Below are 17,092 nucleotides of genomic sequence, written 5' to 3'. Positions count from 1 at the left end.
CTATTATTACATTGAACTGGCTTCTCTTTACCAGAGGGTTTCAGTAAAAACAGAACTCCCAACTTGTCTGCTTCACATCCACTAATACAGCAAAGTCGTGATTTTTGCTTCTTACGATTATCAAATGAGCCCCAAGAACCTCAGGAAAGAGCAGCAAGAATCCGGAGAAGCCACAGACCCCCTCAGGCCACACCTGACGGTTTGTGCAGATACAGGGGGCTTTTATGCTCTTCAAATTCTTTTCTTTCAGAACACCTCACGAATACAGAACCAACACTACTTAAAAGAAAAAAAAAATCTTTTTTTTTTTTTTAAGAAACTGGAGTCAGAGCGAGAAAAGCAAAACAGTATCTTTATTGTGTGTGGTTCTAACAAACATTCACTGTGTGCACATTCCAGCAGAAAGAGACAAAGATCTTTGTTCAAAATATGCTGAAATAAAATAGGTAAACAAACTCCATTACTGAATACACAAAAGGAATGTTAATAATATTCCTTGTTCATAGTTGAGGGTGAAGTACAAGAAGTAAAAACCACAGTAATATTTTGCCCAAGTGGCAAATGTAGAATATAAGTGCAGGCAAAGCGCAACTCCTAAAACTCACTGAGTAAGATGCTAGATAATGAGGAGGTAACCTGACAAATGCGTCTCTCTCCCTGGGACCTGCCGTGGATTTGTGAGATCACCCCACAAACTCCAAACCGGGCTCTTCCAGAGCACAAGAGCCAAATGGGACTCAACTCCCCACTAGTCTTGTGATACTTAGCAACAGAAGGAGATGGTTCAAAAAGAAAATCAATCACTTACTGAAACGAGACATGTCTGAATCCATTTCTCCTGGGGAAGGACATAAGGAACATTCATGTTCTGCTTTCCAATCTCCTAAAATGGAATGCAGCCAGATAGACATCACTTGAGATTTTAACCACGAGATACCATAACTACTGACATGTGTTAAGTAATGGTCTGTAGAGCGTTTTTCATTGCTCCTTATCAGAATTAACTATAAATGCAACAATGCTCTTAATTTCACGACATAAGCACTTGTGACAACTGCTAAAAGAATTTTAGAGGCTCAAATTAGAGGTTCCAATTATTTTGTTTCTGCCTAAGCGGTTGCGTAAGAACTAAACACAGTATAAACTTTGTTGTCCTCCTGGAACTTTCCTGTCTTTACAAATGTAGAAGCCATGTGGAAACCAAAACCAGTTCCTAAGAGACATGGGCTAGGAGACTCGGCACAAACATCCCTACTTTAGCAGCACTAATGTTCCCTCCTCTCCTCCTGCGATCTCCAGCCGGTATGTGTACGGAACGGGGCGCAACAGCAGCTAGCCTTCCCTGGGGATAAACTACTGAGCACCCCAGAGACCAGCTCCAGCTGGCACAGGGAGCCAGCAGCGACTGGTTTCACTTGCTCTCAGAGGGACTTTTATGACCTACCAATGTCAGGACTGTTCCAAGAACTTGAGTCTCTACGTCCTCAAACCAAAGTCCTTTCTGATGAATCTGGTTACTATGCTAGATTACTTTACTGTTTAGAAAAACTGCTGCAAGCTCTCACACAAGCTCTACCTTTCACCTGGTTGTTTATGTAGGCAGCAGAGTAATAGTAAATAGACCTACAAGTGGTTTTTATAATACGAAGTGACATCACATTAACAGTAGATCAAGACGCCCTGGGTACTGGAGTGATTTCATGGATGGTAGAGACAAAGTCTGAAAATCTTTTCCTGGCTCTGAGTGAAAACAAGTCCAGATATAAACAGAAGACTAATATGAAATAGAAAAAACACACTTTTTTCATTGCTGTTTACCCTAAAAAATACCAAAACACCAATTTTTTCCTTAAGACTATTGTTCTTAAACGTTTCTCATAAGCCAGATGGTTTTCATTCAATTTTGGAGACTGCCAACACACTTTTAATTGATCCAAGTTCTCTTCTGGGTTACTTTTAGCTTGAATGCTCCCTTTCCAGCTCCTCAATACTCCTCTGTTCTTTACTTCTATCCCAGTGTGGCCCCATGTAATCATGCAACTTAATCACTATAGCAATTATATACCAATTCTCATCAAGGCAACCCTTTCTTGTGTCTTTGAATGGGAGAAGCATCAGCAGTCACTCCACTTTTGTTACATAATACCCAAACACTTTTCCCCAATAAACCGTCTCAAAGTGACACCTTACAACACATACAAAACATTTTCTAAAGATAAAAGCTTGACTATACCCATAGCCCAGATATATAAAAAGTCAGCCAGAAATCCCCCCCAAATAATTCCATAGTGTCATATGCAAGTGTACAAATACAAGGTTAGTGTTATTTTGATGAATTCTGAACTCACTCCACTGCTAAATCACAGATGTAAGACCTCGGCTTGCACTCTTTCTCAGTTTGCAAGGGCAGATGCTGGTTGCTAGGCGGTTTCCGCCCTGCCAAGCCCCTGGCAACCTGGAAGGGGGCAGAGACACTGAGCGGTGCCGCTGGTCCTTCTCCACAACCAAGCAGCCCCCTGCTGCACAGGACAGCGGCTCAGAGGTGGGCTGGTAATCCTTAGAGGATGGGGAGAAAAATCACCACAAACAGCGGCCGGCAGGAAACAGCCAGTGTACTGTCTCCTCAGGTGCTTCCAAGGGGAAAAAAGTGAAGTCAAATATGCCAGAAAAATTCTTGGACCAAGAAGAAACAGTAGCATAATTCTCAACAATAATCTGCCTCAATGAAACACTCGTCCAAGGAGAAAAAAACTACCAGCTTTTTTTATTCTCAATGGAAGAACAACAAAACCACAAATTGGGAGCCATGGAGGTAAAATACAGATGAGATGGAAAACATTCACTTGCCAAGATCTCCCCCTTTCAAATGACACTTTACAATGTAAGTTATTTTACTGGGGCAAACCAAACATCAAAAACTTTATCTTTGATCAATTTGGAGTCTCTTATTTTTAAAGAATGGGGAACAAAAACATTGTCTATCAATAAATTAAAAAGCAGCAAAAAGCCCTGGCAAAGCTCCAAAGACATAATTATAAATTTATTTTACCAATAAAAGATAGGGCAAAAAAAAAAAAGAAAGAAAGAAAAAAAGATGGTTAGAAACTAGTGCTAAGCCAAAGAATGAAATCTTTGGTGCTTTTTCTAGATTCCTGTCCTAAAGTAGTATTTTTCAAAACCAAGATTACTGTGAGTTCGCCCTGTCACCCCAATTCATGTGTCCCTTTCCCCATTTCTCTCTACTCCCAAGAAATAAAAGGGAAGCACCGAATGCCCAGAAACCCTTGGCGGACTGCGGGGGTGCCGAGAGTTAACTGCCACACCAGCTCGGCGGGGAGGCAGGTGATGACCGAGCTCCTAGTTTTCACAAATACAAACAAGGAACAAGATCATTCGGCAGCTGTGGTTTAAGTCACAGGTGTGCCACTTTAATTCATGAATTAATAAACCCCTTATGGTAAGTAATAGAATTAAGCCAATAGTTAAAAATATACTTCCTGAAAAGACAAATGGACAAAGAAAAGCTTCACAATCAGAGTGTGCTTAAGCCTGTTAAGAACATCTAACGGGCATTCAAAGGATTGGAAAGCAGGCATCCTTACCAAAGGGTAATGTCACCAGGACATACGGATTGTTAATTATAAAAAGGCAGTTCTGAAATGTAAAAGTGCTCGTGGAAACAGGTGAAGAGAGGAAACGTGGCGAGGACACAACAGTCAGCAGGTGCTTTGGGAGTAAGGCTCTGAGAAATGAAGACGACTGGCCCCAGGTCTGAGCAGGAGGTCTGGCCGACGGTCTGGGCTGCAAGGGGGAAGAATACAACCGGCAGGATTCGAGGAGAGGCCACCGCCATAGCCTCCACACAAGTCTCTAGTTTTCACTCCCAGTGGATTTGCTTTCCAGACTTCACCAAGGTCGCCTCAGGAAGATCTGCTTTCCGATGTGTAGTAACGATACAGGAAACCTAACAGAATGGCGCCTATGATGGGGAAAATCCAGAATGACCAGCAACTAGAAGTGGGGGGTGGGAGGAAGCAAAAAAGTCATGAACATTTTATACCAAACGCTCGCTGTTTTTCAACATCCACATTTTAATATTTTTATGAGCAATGGGTTTTGATTTACTCTGGGAAATGTAAATGCTTTTATCACACAGTAGTTTGAAAGACAAATATTTGGACTGGAGTGACAATATTAAATGATAATTGTAAGATTAAAAACAGAATGTATAGTATGGTACCATATCATATATACACACGCATACACACCTCTGTGTTTTTACAAAGACATATAGTGGTTATTTCTGGGTTATAGGATTTACAGATAGTTTAAATTTTTCTTCTGTGTTTTTTCACATATTCTACAATTAATACTTTTAAGTAGGAAAAAGCCACCATTTTACACATGTAATTATAAATTTAGAAGTAATAACATCTGATACAACTACTGGTAATATTATATCTGCCTCACATATATTTTAAATTTTTAATCCTCACAACAACCCTATGAAATAAGCGTGACCATTGTTTTCATTTTATACATAGGAAAGACGAGCTTTGCACCCAAAAATCACAAAGTAGAGTGAGTCAAGCAGTCTTGAGTCCAAACCCATCCTCGTAAATTCAAGTTTGGACACCAGTAAAGGGACACACCACACACAGAACATACTGATAGTTTATTAGACTAATAAGGTTCAGTGAATGGCAGCTGGCTTCACACGAGTCCTGTAAAAGACTTTCCCTGAGTTTCAGGACAGTCATCATTCTCCTTACAATAATTATTCTTCTCTAGTAGAGCTTATTAGCACTGCTAGTTTTAAGGCGTAACTCTTCCCAATGACCCAAAAGACCCAGGCTGCCCCTCAATTCAAGGCATATGCAGTCTTGGTATTAAAGGGTTTTGAAGCCAATGAAACCAGCTGAGGTTCAATAAAAATAATTCTCTTTGCCTAAACATGCCTAGTACTTTATACATTTAAGTATGGCAGGAAGCTGCTCTGGACAAGTTTAGAATGTCAGCCAGGTAGCTTGGCTTAAAAAAACGAGCAAGTTGGCATGCACAACAACTCTATGGCACTTGGAAGCTTTGCAGGTCATCTCCCCACAGGAGTAATGACATCAGGTACCCGGGAGAGCAACCGCAAGGGACAAAAGAGTTCAAAAGTAGGGTTCCTGAGAAAACACTGACAAATTTTTCAGTACAAAAGACTGAGGATGGTTGGCTACCAGTACTCTCCATATACTCCTTTGCAATACCTAACTGCCAGGGAGAGCAGAAACAGAGGGGATGCATTTATGCTGCACCAAAGTAGATTTAGGTTCAACAATAACTTCCTGGCCATAAGACAGAGCTCTCTTCTTGGAGATTCATTCAGGTTATTACATGTAGTTGTGATTCATTTATTTTTATGGCCTTGTAGTATTCCACTGTATGAATAAAGCAGAATGAATTTCATTTTATTAATGGATGGTTATTTGGGTTGTTTCCAGTATTTTAACATCTTGAGTGCTGCTGCTATGAACGTTCTTGTACGTGTTTCCTGTACACCTGTGCACACAGTTCTCGTGGGTATAGTCCTAGAAATGGAATTGCTGCTGGGTCAAAATTTATTCATGTTGCCAAATTTACGAGATAATGCAAAATGTTTTCCAAAGTGACTGTTACTATTTACAGTCCCCTAATAGGGCCTAAGAATTCTGGAGGTCTACTTCCTAAACAAACTCCTCTTATTTTCAGAATTTTTCATTTTTGCCCATCTGGTAGGTGTGAGATACACCCTACAATTTCAATTTGCAGCTCTCTGATGACAAATGAAATTAAGCCTTCTTTTCATGAGTTTGTATTATATTTGGATTTCCTCTTCTGTACCATGCTTATTTCCATGTTTTTTTTAATATTCTGAATTATTTTAAAAAATTGATTTGAAGGAATTTTTTATGTAGTCTATTAATTCTTACTCAATTTTATGTATACCATAACTCCATTTCAAGTTTTTGGTTTATATTTTCAAATTCTTTTGGAACATGTGGCTAAGCACGTGTTCTTTAAAATTCTTTAAAATTCTAAGATTTAAAGACTCAAGGCATGAACTTTTGAGATTACTCAGAATGATTAAAACTGTAAAACTTAATCTTGCTAATGCTAAGAAGGTACTGAATTTGTAATGATTTTGGCCAAAAAAGAATTAGCTGTCAAGCTCTACTCTTAAGTTACATTACACGTGTATATTTATAGAAGAAATCTCTTGCCAAATATTATGTTTAGCAAAAGGAAGTCCGTTAAGGGGATACTAACCTTTTGCACGTGTTATCTTTCGAAGGGTCCTGAAAAAGACGCATATTAGAAAGTAACAAACAAAGGAAAGAAAATTAATACAGAGTATATTAATCTTGAACATCTGTATAAACTATGTGGCTAATAACAGAACTTCATCTTTCACGCAATTTGATGTTTAAAAATCTGTACGTGATTGGAGGACTGGGAATTCTATTTCCAATAATATATTGGTATTCCCTAGTGAAGAACCATTCATGAAAGCATAGAGGAATGACCTAAACTCTTTTTAGATGTTAAAAAATGCTATCCACACAAACTATATTAGGTGGACTAATTTGTAGTCACAATGGTATGTCTGGCTCAGCTAGGCTTGCCTCTGGCAGTAGCTAAAATTACCTTTTTTCTAAAAACATTAAAAAAAAATAACTTTTGTAACATACAGACCAACTGAAATGCTCCAGAACATGCAGGTGATTGCTTTTGGCTTATAGAAATGAACTAGTTTGCTCTCTGAAATCATAAGGATTAAAGACCTCTGTGCTAATTTCACAATGCGAAAGGAAGAATGAGATTAAGGGAAAGAAAATACCAACATTAAAACAAAACTTAAACACAACACTTTGGCATGGACCCTGTTAGGAAATATTAAAAAGTGTAAGATGTAGACATCTAAATAGTTGGAACTTCTAAGAGGGAAACTTTATAAATGTTCCCACCTGGAATGTGGATATGATGGCTGGAACTATAGCAATCATGCTGAGACAATAAAGGAATCTTGAATATAGCAAAAAAAAAATTGGCAATAAAAAGGAATGAAGTACTGATACATGCTGCAGCATGGCTGAGCCCTGAAAATATTATGCTAAGTGAAAGCAGACAGATACAAAAGACTACATATCAGTCCACAACAAGATTTAAAAAGTACTCAAGGCATGGACTTTCGAGATTATTCAAAACAAATTACAGGAAATGAGAACTTTTGAAATTACTAAAAGTGAATTATATATTACTCAAAATATCATATGAATTGCTCGTAATAGGCAAATCTATAAGCAGAAAGTAGATCAGTGGTTTCCCAGGGCTGGGTGGCCAGAGGAGTTGGAGGGAAATGGAAATGATTGATAATGGTTATGGGGTTTCTTTTTCAAGTGATGAAAATGCTCCAAAATGCACTGTGATCATGGTTGCACAATCCTGTGAATGAATATACAAAAAAAATCTTCATTTGCACATCTTAAATAGGTGAACTGGTATGTGAATTATATCTTAATAGAGCTGTTATTAAAAATTTTTAATCAATTTAAATAAATATCAAATAAAGTTACTGATTCCATTAATTAGCTATAGAGTACAAAAGGCCTGCTAACTTACTGCCAGAGGACAATATCCATCAGCACATTACTGCTGCCCAAAATATCTTTGCCAATATGTAGAAGTACGCCAGGGTGTGAACACAGAATATCAACTGTTTAACTACAATTTTCAGTAAATTCTAAGAATTTTCAAAAAAAGTGTATATACTGGCCTAGATCCTTTAGAGCAGACTGTGAAATGAGTTTTAACTTCATATATCCAAAACACTGGCATGCAAATGAATACATGCCCCAAACGTGAAAATTAGCCTATAGGCAAATAAGACCTCTCATAAAAAATTTCAGGTAAACCATATTAATATATTACTACACTTCTTTGAGACCTGGATGATTACTGTTATCCAGGACACTTCCACTAGAATAGTATGAATCAGGCTAAAGTGTATTATAGGATAATCTTTTGAGAAATACAACAAATATTTTACAAGTTTGGAAGGTAGTGGTGGTATCGGTAGTGATGGCTGAAATAATTTATAATGTTGCCTTTTAAAATATTCCACCATAATAACTAAGAAATAATTGAATTCCATCATAAAATGTCCATTGTCTTTATGCTTTATCCACATACTATCAATGATTTATAGAACAAAAAACACAGTATAAAAGTGGATAATCTGAAAGGCTTACATGAGAGTATTATAGCATAAATATATTAGGATGTTTAATCTGTAACTAAATACCATGTAATTCATATAAATGGATTCTATAGATTTCAGCTTTTAGCCTCTTCTATAACCAAAAGCTCTGGACATGTGCTCACTAGACTGAGCCTCAGATAATGCGGTAAGCATCTAAAGAAAGAGGGCGGAGGGACCAGAGAGAACCAAGACCGTCCTATACTGCAACTGAGATAGTTTCTAATAAGCAGTAAAAAATTAAAAATAGACATGCTTTTTTTAAAACCAGGTACCTCAACCCGTTTTAAGATCAGTCCGCCCGTTCTATAGCATCTTACTGTGCTGATAGACAGCGTCGGCAACGGGGCAGGGGGTGAGGACTTGATAATATGGGTGAATGTTGAAACCACTTTGCTGTTCATGTGAAACCTTCGTAAGACTGTGTATCAGTGATACTTTAATAACAAAAATAAATAAGTAAAGATCAGTCCATCCCTGGAGGCAGAAACACCAACGGCCCTACCACTGGAGGAAAGCGAAGAGGAAGAGGCACCTCCTCTATTTAGGATACTGACAGCCAAGCAAACGCCAAACAACGGTGACTCTGCATTTAATTAGCTATAACGAAAGGGTCGGGTAAGCCACTGCTTTTAGGAGCCAAGCACCTCAGCCAAGTTTGGAAAGAAGCTAAGTAAGTTATTTTCAATTTAACAAAATTAAAAAGGAACAGGTTCTATTAATGCAAGGGCTTCGTCCCCCGCCTCAGTCTGGTGTCTCTCTGCAGAAGTCTCATTTTCACTCCAAAGCTCTGGGCTGAATCTAGTGGATGCTTGGGCAAAATTTCTACAGTTTATGATTCACTTTAACTTATCCTTTTGGGTATTCAGGCACATCTGGCTGATTCTGTTCTTGCCCACATTTTAATTTACATGCAGACTTTGGGACAGGAGAACAGTGACTGCTCTCAATCTGTGGCATGGAAATGAGTAACTGCAATACTTTATGATTCTAGTTACAAGACAGCAGATCAAATCCAGAGTTCTTCTACCAAAAGCCTAAGAAGTAATCAATATGCATGGTTCTTCATTCTCTGAGGAGTCTGGAACACACTTCCAAACAGCCAAATTGCTTTCAGGCTACTCTGATTTTATATATACATAAAAACTAAACACAGACTTTGTAGGTTAAAAGGAAATACTTCATAATACCTGATTAACAGTTTTATAAAGCTGCTCACAACTGAAATTTTATCTAGTATCTTCAAGCTCAATGCTAAATCACTTGTAATTTCCCCACTGGTAAAATAAAAGGCTCAGACCAGAGGAACTTAAATTCTAAAGTCATAATCAATGAATTCAACACAATTTGCTGACCCAAAGGCATTTGAGCAAAACTTCAGGGCAGCCTTCTAACAGCCTTCTAACGGGAGAAGGAGATGCCACTCTCCCCCATCTAGGGAGATTAAAGGAGCAGCACCACGTGGAGATTTTCCTCCCTCACACCAGGCACACAAGCTGTGCGCTTCCAGAGAGGCACTGCACCATTGGCAGACCCTCTCTGATACGGTTAAAAGAATGACAAGGAAATGCCATGAAAGGAAGGAAGGAAGGAAAGAAGGAAGACAGTAACTAGCAAATATGGGAAGGGATTTGGGGATTCAGTTGGGGTAGTTTCACTATGAAATCTGTTTATGAAAAAGAATTATGATGATGATGCAGTAAAATACACAGACAGGGCATGCTAAATGTATCTTCAGCATAGTTTGTATTTAGACTTTCAGCAATTTAAATGAAAGGGGAAAATACCACAAGGTATATAAAAAGCTTATGTTTTAATTCCTAAAATGGATGTTTGCTATTCCAAGGGGACTCCAAGTATTTAAAATTGGAAGAAGTGGATTTTAAGACACAGGATGCCATTAGCAAATTTAATGAGTATGTGAGCAGTGTGGCAATTTTTGCAGCTTTTTAAAGAACACTCTGGTATCTATGTGGCCAGCAAAATAAAAAACAACCTGAGAACTTTAGGTTCAAACACTACTGGAAAGGATTTCCCCCTACCATACAACAGACTTTACAGCATGAGCTATATGACTCATATGAACTTTAGGATTAGGTTCATCTTACAACCTAAGAAGTTTGAGTACTTGAAGTACATGATTTCAACATTTTATACTTCTAACCATGACAGGACCAGTACTGTGGACCTTGCAGACAGCCTTCTCATAAAGTTCCAATGTACTAAAATTTCTTTCTGGATGAGAACACAGTTTATTAATTACTGTCTTGTAAAGCATATATCCCTAGAGGTGGCCCATCATGCAAGAAATATTTCCCTGTAGATAAGGGCAAAATTTAAAGGTAAAAAAATACCCACTAAACAAATTTCTGTACAACTTAAGAACCCACTGTAATTGGATATCTGAGACATCACCAAAGAAAACAATTAAAAACACCCAGAATAATTTCTACTAGGATGAAAGAAATAAAAACTTGTTATAACATTGGAGAGCTGATTTGAAAAGGATGTTTCCTTGTCCTTCTGACACCATTTTGCAAAACTATACATCATTTCTATTTAAGCATTTATAAGGAGACAACATTAATCTTCAGAGATTCCTAAGCAAAGGGTATTTTGTCTTCAAGAGTGATTTTGCCTCAGGCAAGGGAAACAAAATAAAAAATGAACAAATGAGACTACATCATGCTAAAAAGCTTCTGTACAGCAAAGGACACCATCAGCAGAACAAAAAAGCATCCTACAATTTGGGAGAATATATTTGTAAATGACATATCTGACAAGAGGTTAACATCCAAAATATATAAAGAGCTCACACACCTCAACAAGCAAAAAGCAAATAACCCTATTAAAAAATGGGCAGAGGAGCTGAACAGACAGTTCTCCAAAGAAGAAATCCAGATGGCCAAGAGACACATGAAAAGATGCTCCACATCGCTAGTCATCAGGGAAATGCAAATTAAAACCACAATGAGATATCACCTCACACCAGTTAGGATGGCCAACATAGAAAAGAATAGGAACAACAAATGCTGGCGAGGATGCAGAGAAAAGGGAAGCCCCCTACACTGCTGGTGGGAATGTAAATTAGTTCAACCATTGTGGAAAGCAGTATGGAGGTTCCTAAAAAAACTTAAAATAGAAATACCATTTGACCCAGGAATTCCACTTCTAGGAATTTACCCAAAGAATGCAGGATCCCAGTTTGAAAAAGACATATGCACCCCTATGTTTATCGCAGCACTATTTACAATAGCCAAGAAATGGAAGCAACCTAAGTGTCCATCAGTAGATGAATGGGTAAAGAAGATGTGGTACATATACACAATGGGATATTATTCAGCCATAAGAAGAAAACAAATCCTACTATTTGCAACAACATGGATGGACCTAGAGGGTATTATGCTCAGTGAAATAAGCCGGGTGGAGAAAGACAAGTACCAAATGATTTCACTCATCTGTGGAGTATAAGAACAAAGAAAAAAACTGAAGGAACAAAACAGCAGCAGACTCACAGAAGCCAAGAATGGACTAACAGTTACCAAAGGGAAAGGGACTAGCGGGGGGGAGTGGGAAGGGAGGGAGAAGGGGAATAAGGGGCATTACGATGAGCACACATAACGTAGAGGGGTGCACGGGGAAGGCAGTACAACACAGAGAAGACAAGTAGTGACTCTCTAGCATCTTACTATACTGATGGACAGTGACTGTAATGGGGTATGTGGTGGGGACTTGATAATGGGGGGAATCTAGTAACAACAGTGTTGTTCATGTGATTTTATATTAATGGTACCAAAAGAAAAAAAAAAAGAGTGATTTTGCCATTACATTCTATACTTTATTTCAAAGTATTATGTTACAAAATACAAATGTTAGGTAAAACCAGGGAACAATGAAACCACTACACAAATTTCTTGGCAAATCACAATCACTACTCATCTAAAGGGCATCTGTATACCCATCCCAAACATTAATAAATTACATTGCAGGTATGATAGGAATATTAAACAATTCTTACAAGGGAATTTTTGGTATGATGCAACCAGCTAACTACATCCCATAATTACAAAAGATGCATTCTTTTCAGTTTCCCATAAAAAAGAAGGTAAACTCAATATTATGTGTGTCTACTTTATGTATGTGTAATAGAAAACTGCATAAAAAACAAGAGTCAGTAGTATCTGGGAGAAAAAATATATCTGCCATGAAATGCAATTTACAGATTGTTTCTAACATACATGGAATTTATTAGATTTCAAAAGTTAAAAGTTAAGATAAAAAATTTTTAAAAACCTATTAAGCCTTGATGAACACAGTCATTTGTTTAAAAACAAAAAGAAGATCACATCCTGTTATGGGAAATGTTGTCTCATCAAAATTTTTGTCTATCTAATACTAAATATCTATTAAAAAGGAGGAAGAATTTATGAACTGATAAGGAATAATCACTCAGATAAGTGAAAAGAAGCTAGGTACAGAACAGTGTCTAAGCTGTTTTTTAAAAGGAAGGGATGGCTGGTCTGCCTGCTGATCAACTGATCAATCCACCCACCTATTTATATTTATCTGCGCATTGAATCTCTTTGGAAGAGTAAACAAACAGCTGGCTACTTCTGAGGAAGGGGACCTGGGAGACTTGAGAGTTGGGGATGGGCGGGAGTCAGTTTTTATAGTACACTTTTTGTATTATTTGCCTTTTTACCGGTACAACATTCAGAACATCTGAGTGGGATAATGTTCAAGTTAGTGGGTCTATGCATAGTAATGAATTTTGGCTAGTGAAGTAGCTGAACTGTCACCTAGATAGTATCTGCTGAATAAATGAAGGAACTGGTGCCCACTTTTTTTTGCCAGGTTAGCATTTTTAAGTACTTTATCTCCTGAACTGATGGCAGATTCAGTGATAAGATAAAACAGCTAACTAACCAAGAGGTAAATGCATAATCAAGAAAGAGACTTCATGGCCCAGATACGTGTCCAGGTTACTTGCAGGATGGTAGGTAGGCAGGCCAAATGGCACAGAAAACATGAAGGCTGTTTCCAAGGTGAGTTTCCATAACCCCAAGCAAACTGGAAAAATGTTAACTCAAATATGAACAGTGGATTGATGGTCTCAGCATGCGGACTAATCCAGTGAGGAAGAGGTTCAGAGACAATAAGGTTTTTAATGCTATCTAGTTACCTCTGACTAAAGCAGACAAGGAAAACATCTGTTACCAGATCTGTAGTTTCTAAGCTTTTAAGTTTTAGTATTGTAATATTTCAGGGCCTTGAACCTCAGGCATTATCAACCTAACAAGAAAACAATGGTGACCATCAATTATTTACCTGTGTTGTAGCAAATGCAGTATGAAAGGTAGTTTCAAAGAAACTGGGAAAAGGCTCCTCGTTTACTCTGGAATAGCATGTTTTGGGTGGCTTTTAAAAAAATATGTGTGTGGTGGGGTAGTTTCAGGCAGGGAAGAGATAGGAGCTGTGGAGGGAGGAGAGGAAGAGTAGAGAAAGAGAGAAAGAAGAAAATGAAAACTCTGTCCCACAGGGCAGAAGCCCCTCTCAAATAGGTTCAAAAAAGTCACTTCTTCATAGAGGTTCACAAACCTTTAACCAGAAGAGAAGAAAAGTGTTAATGAAGTGAACTTTGTGTTAATTTCTTTGTAGTGAAGGAAGAAAAAGTAAGAGGAGAGGAGACACCCATACCCTAGACACCAAAGCTCCTATTTAAAATCTCAGATTTACTTTTTAGTAAATCTGCAGGATCAAGAATTCCTTCCTGGTACTGAAATCGGGTTGGACTACAGTTCTAAGGCAACCTATGTAGGTGTGGTCTTGAACCTTTTCCCAAAGGTTTTCCTTGCCTGACTGAAGTACAGCAGTGTGACTAGGAACAGTAACCAGATTCTACTAATGGAGACTGTCCTTTGGGTACAATGGACATGAAGTAAACAGAGCCTAGAAAACACTGCCTTTAATCACCGCTTAACCAGGCAGGAGCCAAACTACATTTGGAGACTTCTAAATTGCTATACAACTTGGTGAGCTAACACCTTGTGTTTCTTCCAAAAGGTCCAAGGTGTTAATGAAGTGAACTTTGTGTTAATTTCTTTGTAGTTTTAATTTAGCTGACACATCTCTAATTAATGCTTTGGCCTTACAGAAGGCAGAGAGTGCTTTCCGCAGAAGAGAAGTCAAGTTCCCTAAATTTTCAAATGAAAAGATGGTTATATCATTGCAAAATGTCTGGGGCTTGGCCACCTGGGTTACTTTAATTGTAAATTCCCAAGTCCCACCTCCAGAGATTAGGAGTTAGTAGTGGAAGCCCAGGAAAAATACATTTCAGAAAACATGCCAAGAGATTCCAGTATAGGTGGTACAAGGAACAGAGTTTGAGAAATACTGCTTTCTCTTCCTAAGAACGGTCCTAACTACATACTGCACTATCAAGGAACAAAAACAGCAACAAGAAGCCATTTGGAGACTTCTAGACATTTTAATTCCAAAATTAGTTTATTATTTTAATATAAAGGATGCTCTCAGTTGCTGTGCAAAAGTGGGCTATAGCTCCTAGATAGAAGGTGCATCCCTTGAACAAATGTTGACCTTTGAGAGCAGTGTTTTTCAGACATGTTCAATATACTAAGCAAGGCCATGCTCAGCTCAAATTTTACCATCATTAGGTAAGTGCGGATTCAAGGCGGATAGTGCATGTATTAAGAAGAGAGGACGAACTAACTGACAGTGCTCACAAAGCATTTAAAGAACCATTTCATCCCCCTTCATAAACAATTCAACAGCTCCAAGTAGAAGAGTACAGCAAGATGCAAAAGTCAATTTACATAAACACTCTGGACTACGGGGCAGCTGGTGGCAGACAACATCGAGCAATCTCACATTGAAAGAAATTCATGCATATAGGCCAACTTTAATTGCTGTGTCAAACGTGTTCAGAAATCCCAGTTCAGTGAGGAAAGGGAAGCAGTAAGTGTGGAGGATGGAAAAAATGTTCAAGGTTGATGTTAGTTAAGTCAGAGGGATGTATAACAGCTCTGTGAAGGACAGAAGTCAAGGAAAACCATGAGGGAATAGGGGAGACTAATCACCCAGCTTGTGGGAAGCAAAAAGGCTTTCAGATTTTCTTCCTGGAATGTTATGTGGTGCACATTAAGGTTTTCAAATATTTAATCTTCTATTTTTGCTGTATTATTGAGTAAAAGGGAGGAGTATAGGCCTATTGAGCCTGCAGAATAATAGGAGTGCATTTGGGAAGCAGACAGAAAAAAGGCCTGTTCTTGTCAGTTACTTCACTCTACAACTTCGTCTACAACTTGTAAGAGAAAATCAATCTTCCAATTTCAATTCCAACACAGAAGCAATTATTATCACCTGTACTATTTAACACAAGAGTAAGAAATATTTTTCTACAACTGAACCCATAAAGTAATTTCTTTCAAAACCATACAGGGCATGGCTTTAGAGTTTCAGTTTTTTTCAGAAGCAAATAGAAGCATTAACAAAATGTTTCCTATTGTTCAAGACTCAGCTATTTTTTTTTTTCCTGAGATGGTACTGAGTCCAAATTCCTGAAAAATAGGATTTTTGCTTGGGAGAAAAGTAAACACTTCTCTTGTTAAGCTAAGTTTTTAAAAAAGCAATTCTATTTGAATACACAGAGAAATAAACACTTGAAACACACAAGAAAAACAGATGACTCCTTACCTTGCTACCACTTTCCGGTTTAAGGTCATTCTGTTGAGACAGGAAAAACAGTAATATTTTAAGACATATCCAAATGAACTCTGTGTGCTTTTTCTAACCTTGGAACATGAGACTACATTCTGGTTGCAGTGAATTCCCTGGGACATGTCAGGGTCTTTAGAAGGGTATTATCTTCTCCCCATCCCCCTTCCCAATTTTGAGCATATAAGGGTCTCTTGATAGAATCGCATGGTTTAAAAAATCCACAGTTACCTTTAGCAAACAATTTGCAAGAATAACCAAACCACTATTTCAGGTAGCGATGTTATTAGCTGCATTACAAAAATCACTCAGTCCAAAAAAATCCCTTCAGTTCCCTTAGCTTTTCAGAGATACATGTGCTGCTTTGCAGACAAGAAGCTGTATCTCAGCACAGTAAGGCTAGCTAATTTCAGAGAAAATTTAGCCTGGTGGCTGGGTTGAATGAATTTTCACTTTAATAATTCATTCCTTCTTCATGTTCTGTGGCTGATCGGTAGCTTCCTCTCCATAAGCTCTCCTAGCTCCGTTGGTTCTTACCGGATGCACATCGCCGATATAGTACTGCTTTAGCATTTCTCTGGCATCGGAGGAGTGGCCTACATCTTCAAAGCTTTCACTGGCATCAGCACCAGCTTGTTCCATCAGGACCTCTTCTCCGCCAGGATGCTACAAGGAAAAGATATTTACTGAGCGGCAGCTCTCTGAAAAGCAAACTAATTTAAGACACTCCTCTTTCCCCCCTAATGGATGCCACCTGACAAGAGGCAATGGGAAGAACGCAACATAACTTCTGATGTTCTGGCCAAAAATGCCTAATACTGGTATAACTGTGAGGAAACCTAGGGCAATTGCAAATTGAGAGCTACTCTACAAAACGACTGGCCTGCAACCACCAAAAATATCAAGGTCGTGCAAACCAAGGAAAAAGACTGGGGAACAGCTCCAGACTGAAGGTGTGAAAGATGTAACAACCAGAAGGAACTGGCTTGGCTCCATCTGCCAACCTGTTCGGGCAGCCACAGAACCCTGAGTGGATGCTCAGAGCAAAGGGTAGACGGATTTCTTTATTCTGTT

The 17,092-nt window shown here is 38.4% G+C and overlaps 2 protein-coding genes across 2 annotated transcripts in view; both read right to left on the bottom strand.

Moving 5' to 3' along the window:
* Window positions 1-332: 332 nt before the first annotated feature.
* The window catches only part of CYB5B (cytochrome b5 type B), a 34,999-nt gene continuing 18,239 nt past the window's right edge, over window positions 333-17,092 (bottom strand). The window contains exons 2-5 of the mRNA XM_017673405.3: window positions 16,556-16,684; window positions 15,998-16,027; window positions 6,295-6,323; window positions 333-4,011 (exon numbers count right to left, since the gene is read on the bottom strand). Coding sequence (XP_017528894.1) covers window positions 3,921-4,011; window positions 6,295-6,323; window positions 15,998-16,027; window positions 16,556-16,684 — 279 coding nt within the window. The 3' untranslated portion in view covers window positions 333-3,920. The remainder of the gene's footprint in view (window positions 4,012-6,294; window positions 6,324-15,997; window positions 16,028-16,555; window positions 16,685-17,092) is intronic.
* Window positions 16,556-17,092, bottom strand: part of NIP7 (nucleolar pre-rRNA processing protein NIP7) — an 82,596-nt gene continuing 82,059 nt past the window's right edge. The window contains exon 6 of the transcript XR_012126527.1: window positions 16,556-16,684. The gene's annotated coding sequence lies outside the window, so the exon portion shown is untranslated. The remainder of the gene's footprint in view (window positions 16,685-17,092) is intronic.

The sequence above is a fragment of the Manis javanica genome, chromosome 17, assembly GCF_040802235.1.
Source record: "Manis javanica isolate MJ-LG chromosome 17, MJ_LKY, whole genome shotgun sequence".
In the NCBI taxonomy this organism is placed as follows: Eukaryota; Metazoa; Chordata; class Mammalia; order Pholidota; family Manidae; genus Manis; species Manis javanica.
The sequence above is the reverse complement of the archived record's forward strand: the minus strand, read 5'-3'. Positions and strand labels throughout refer to the sequence as shown.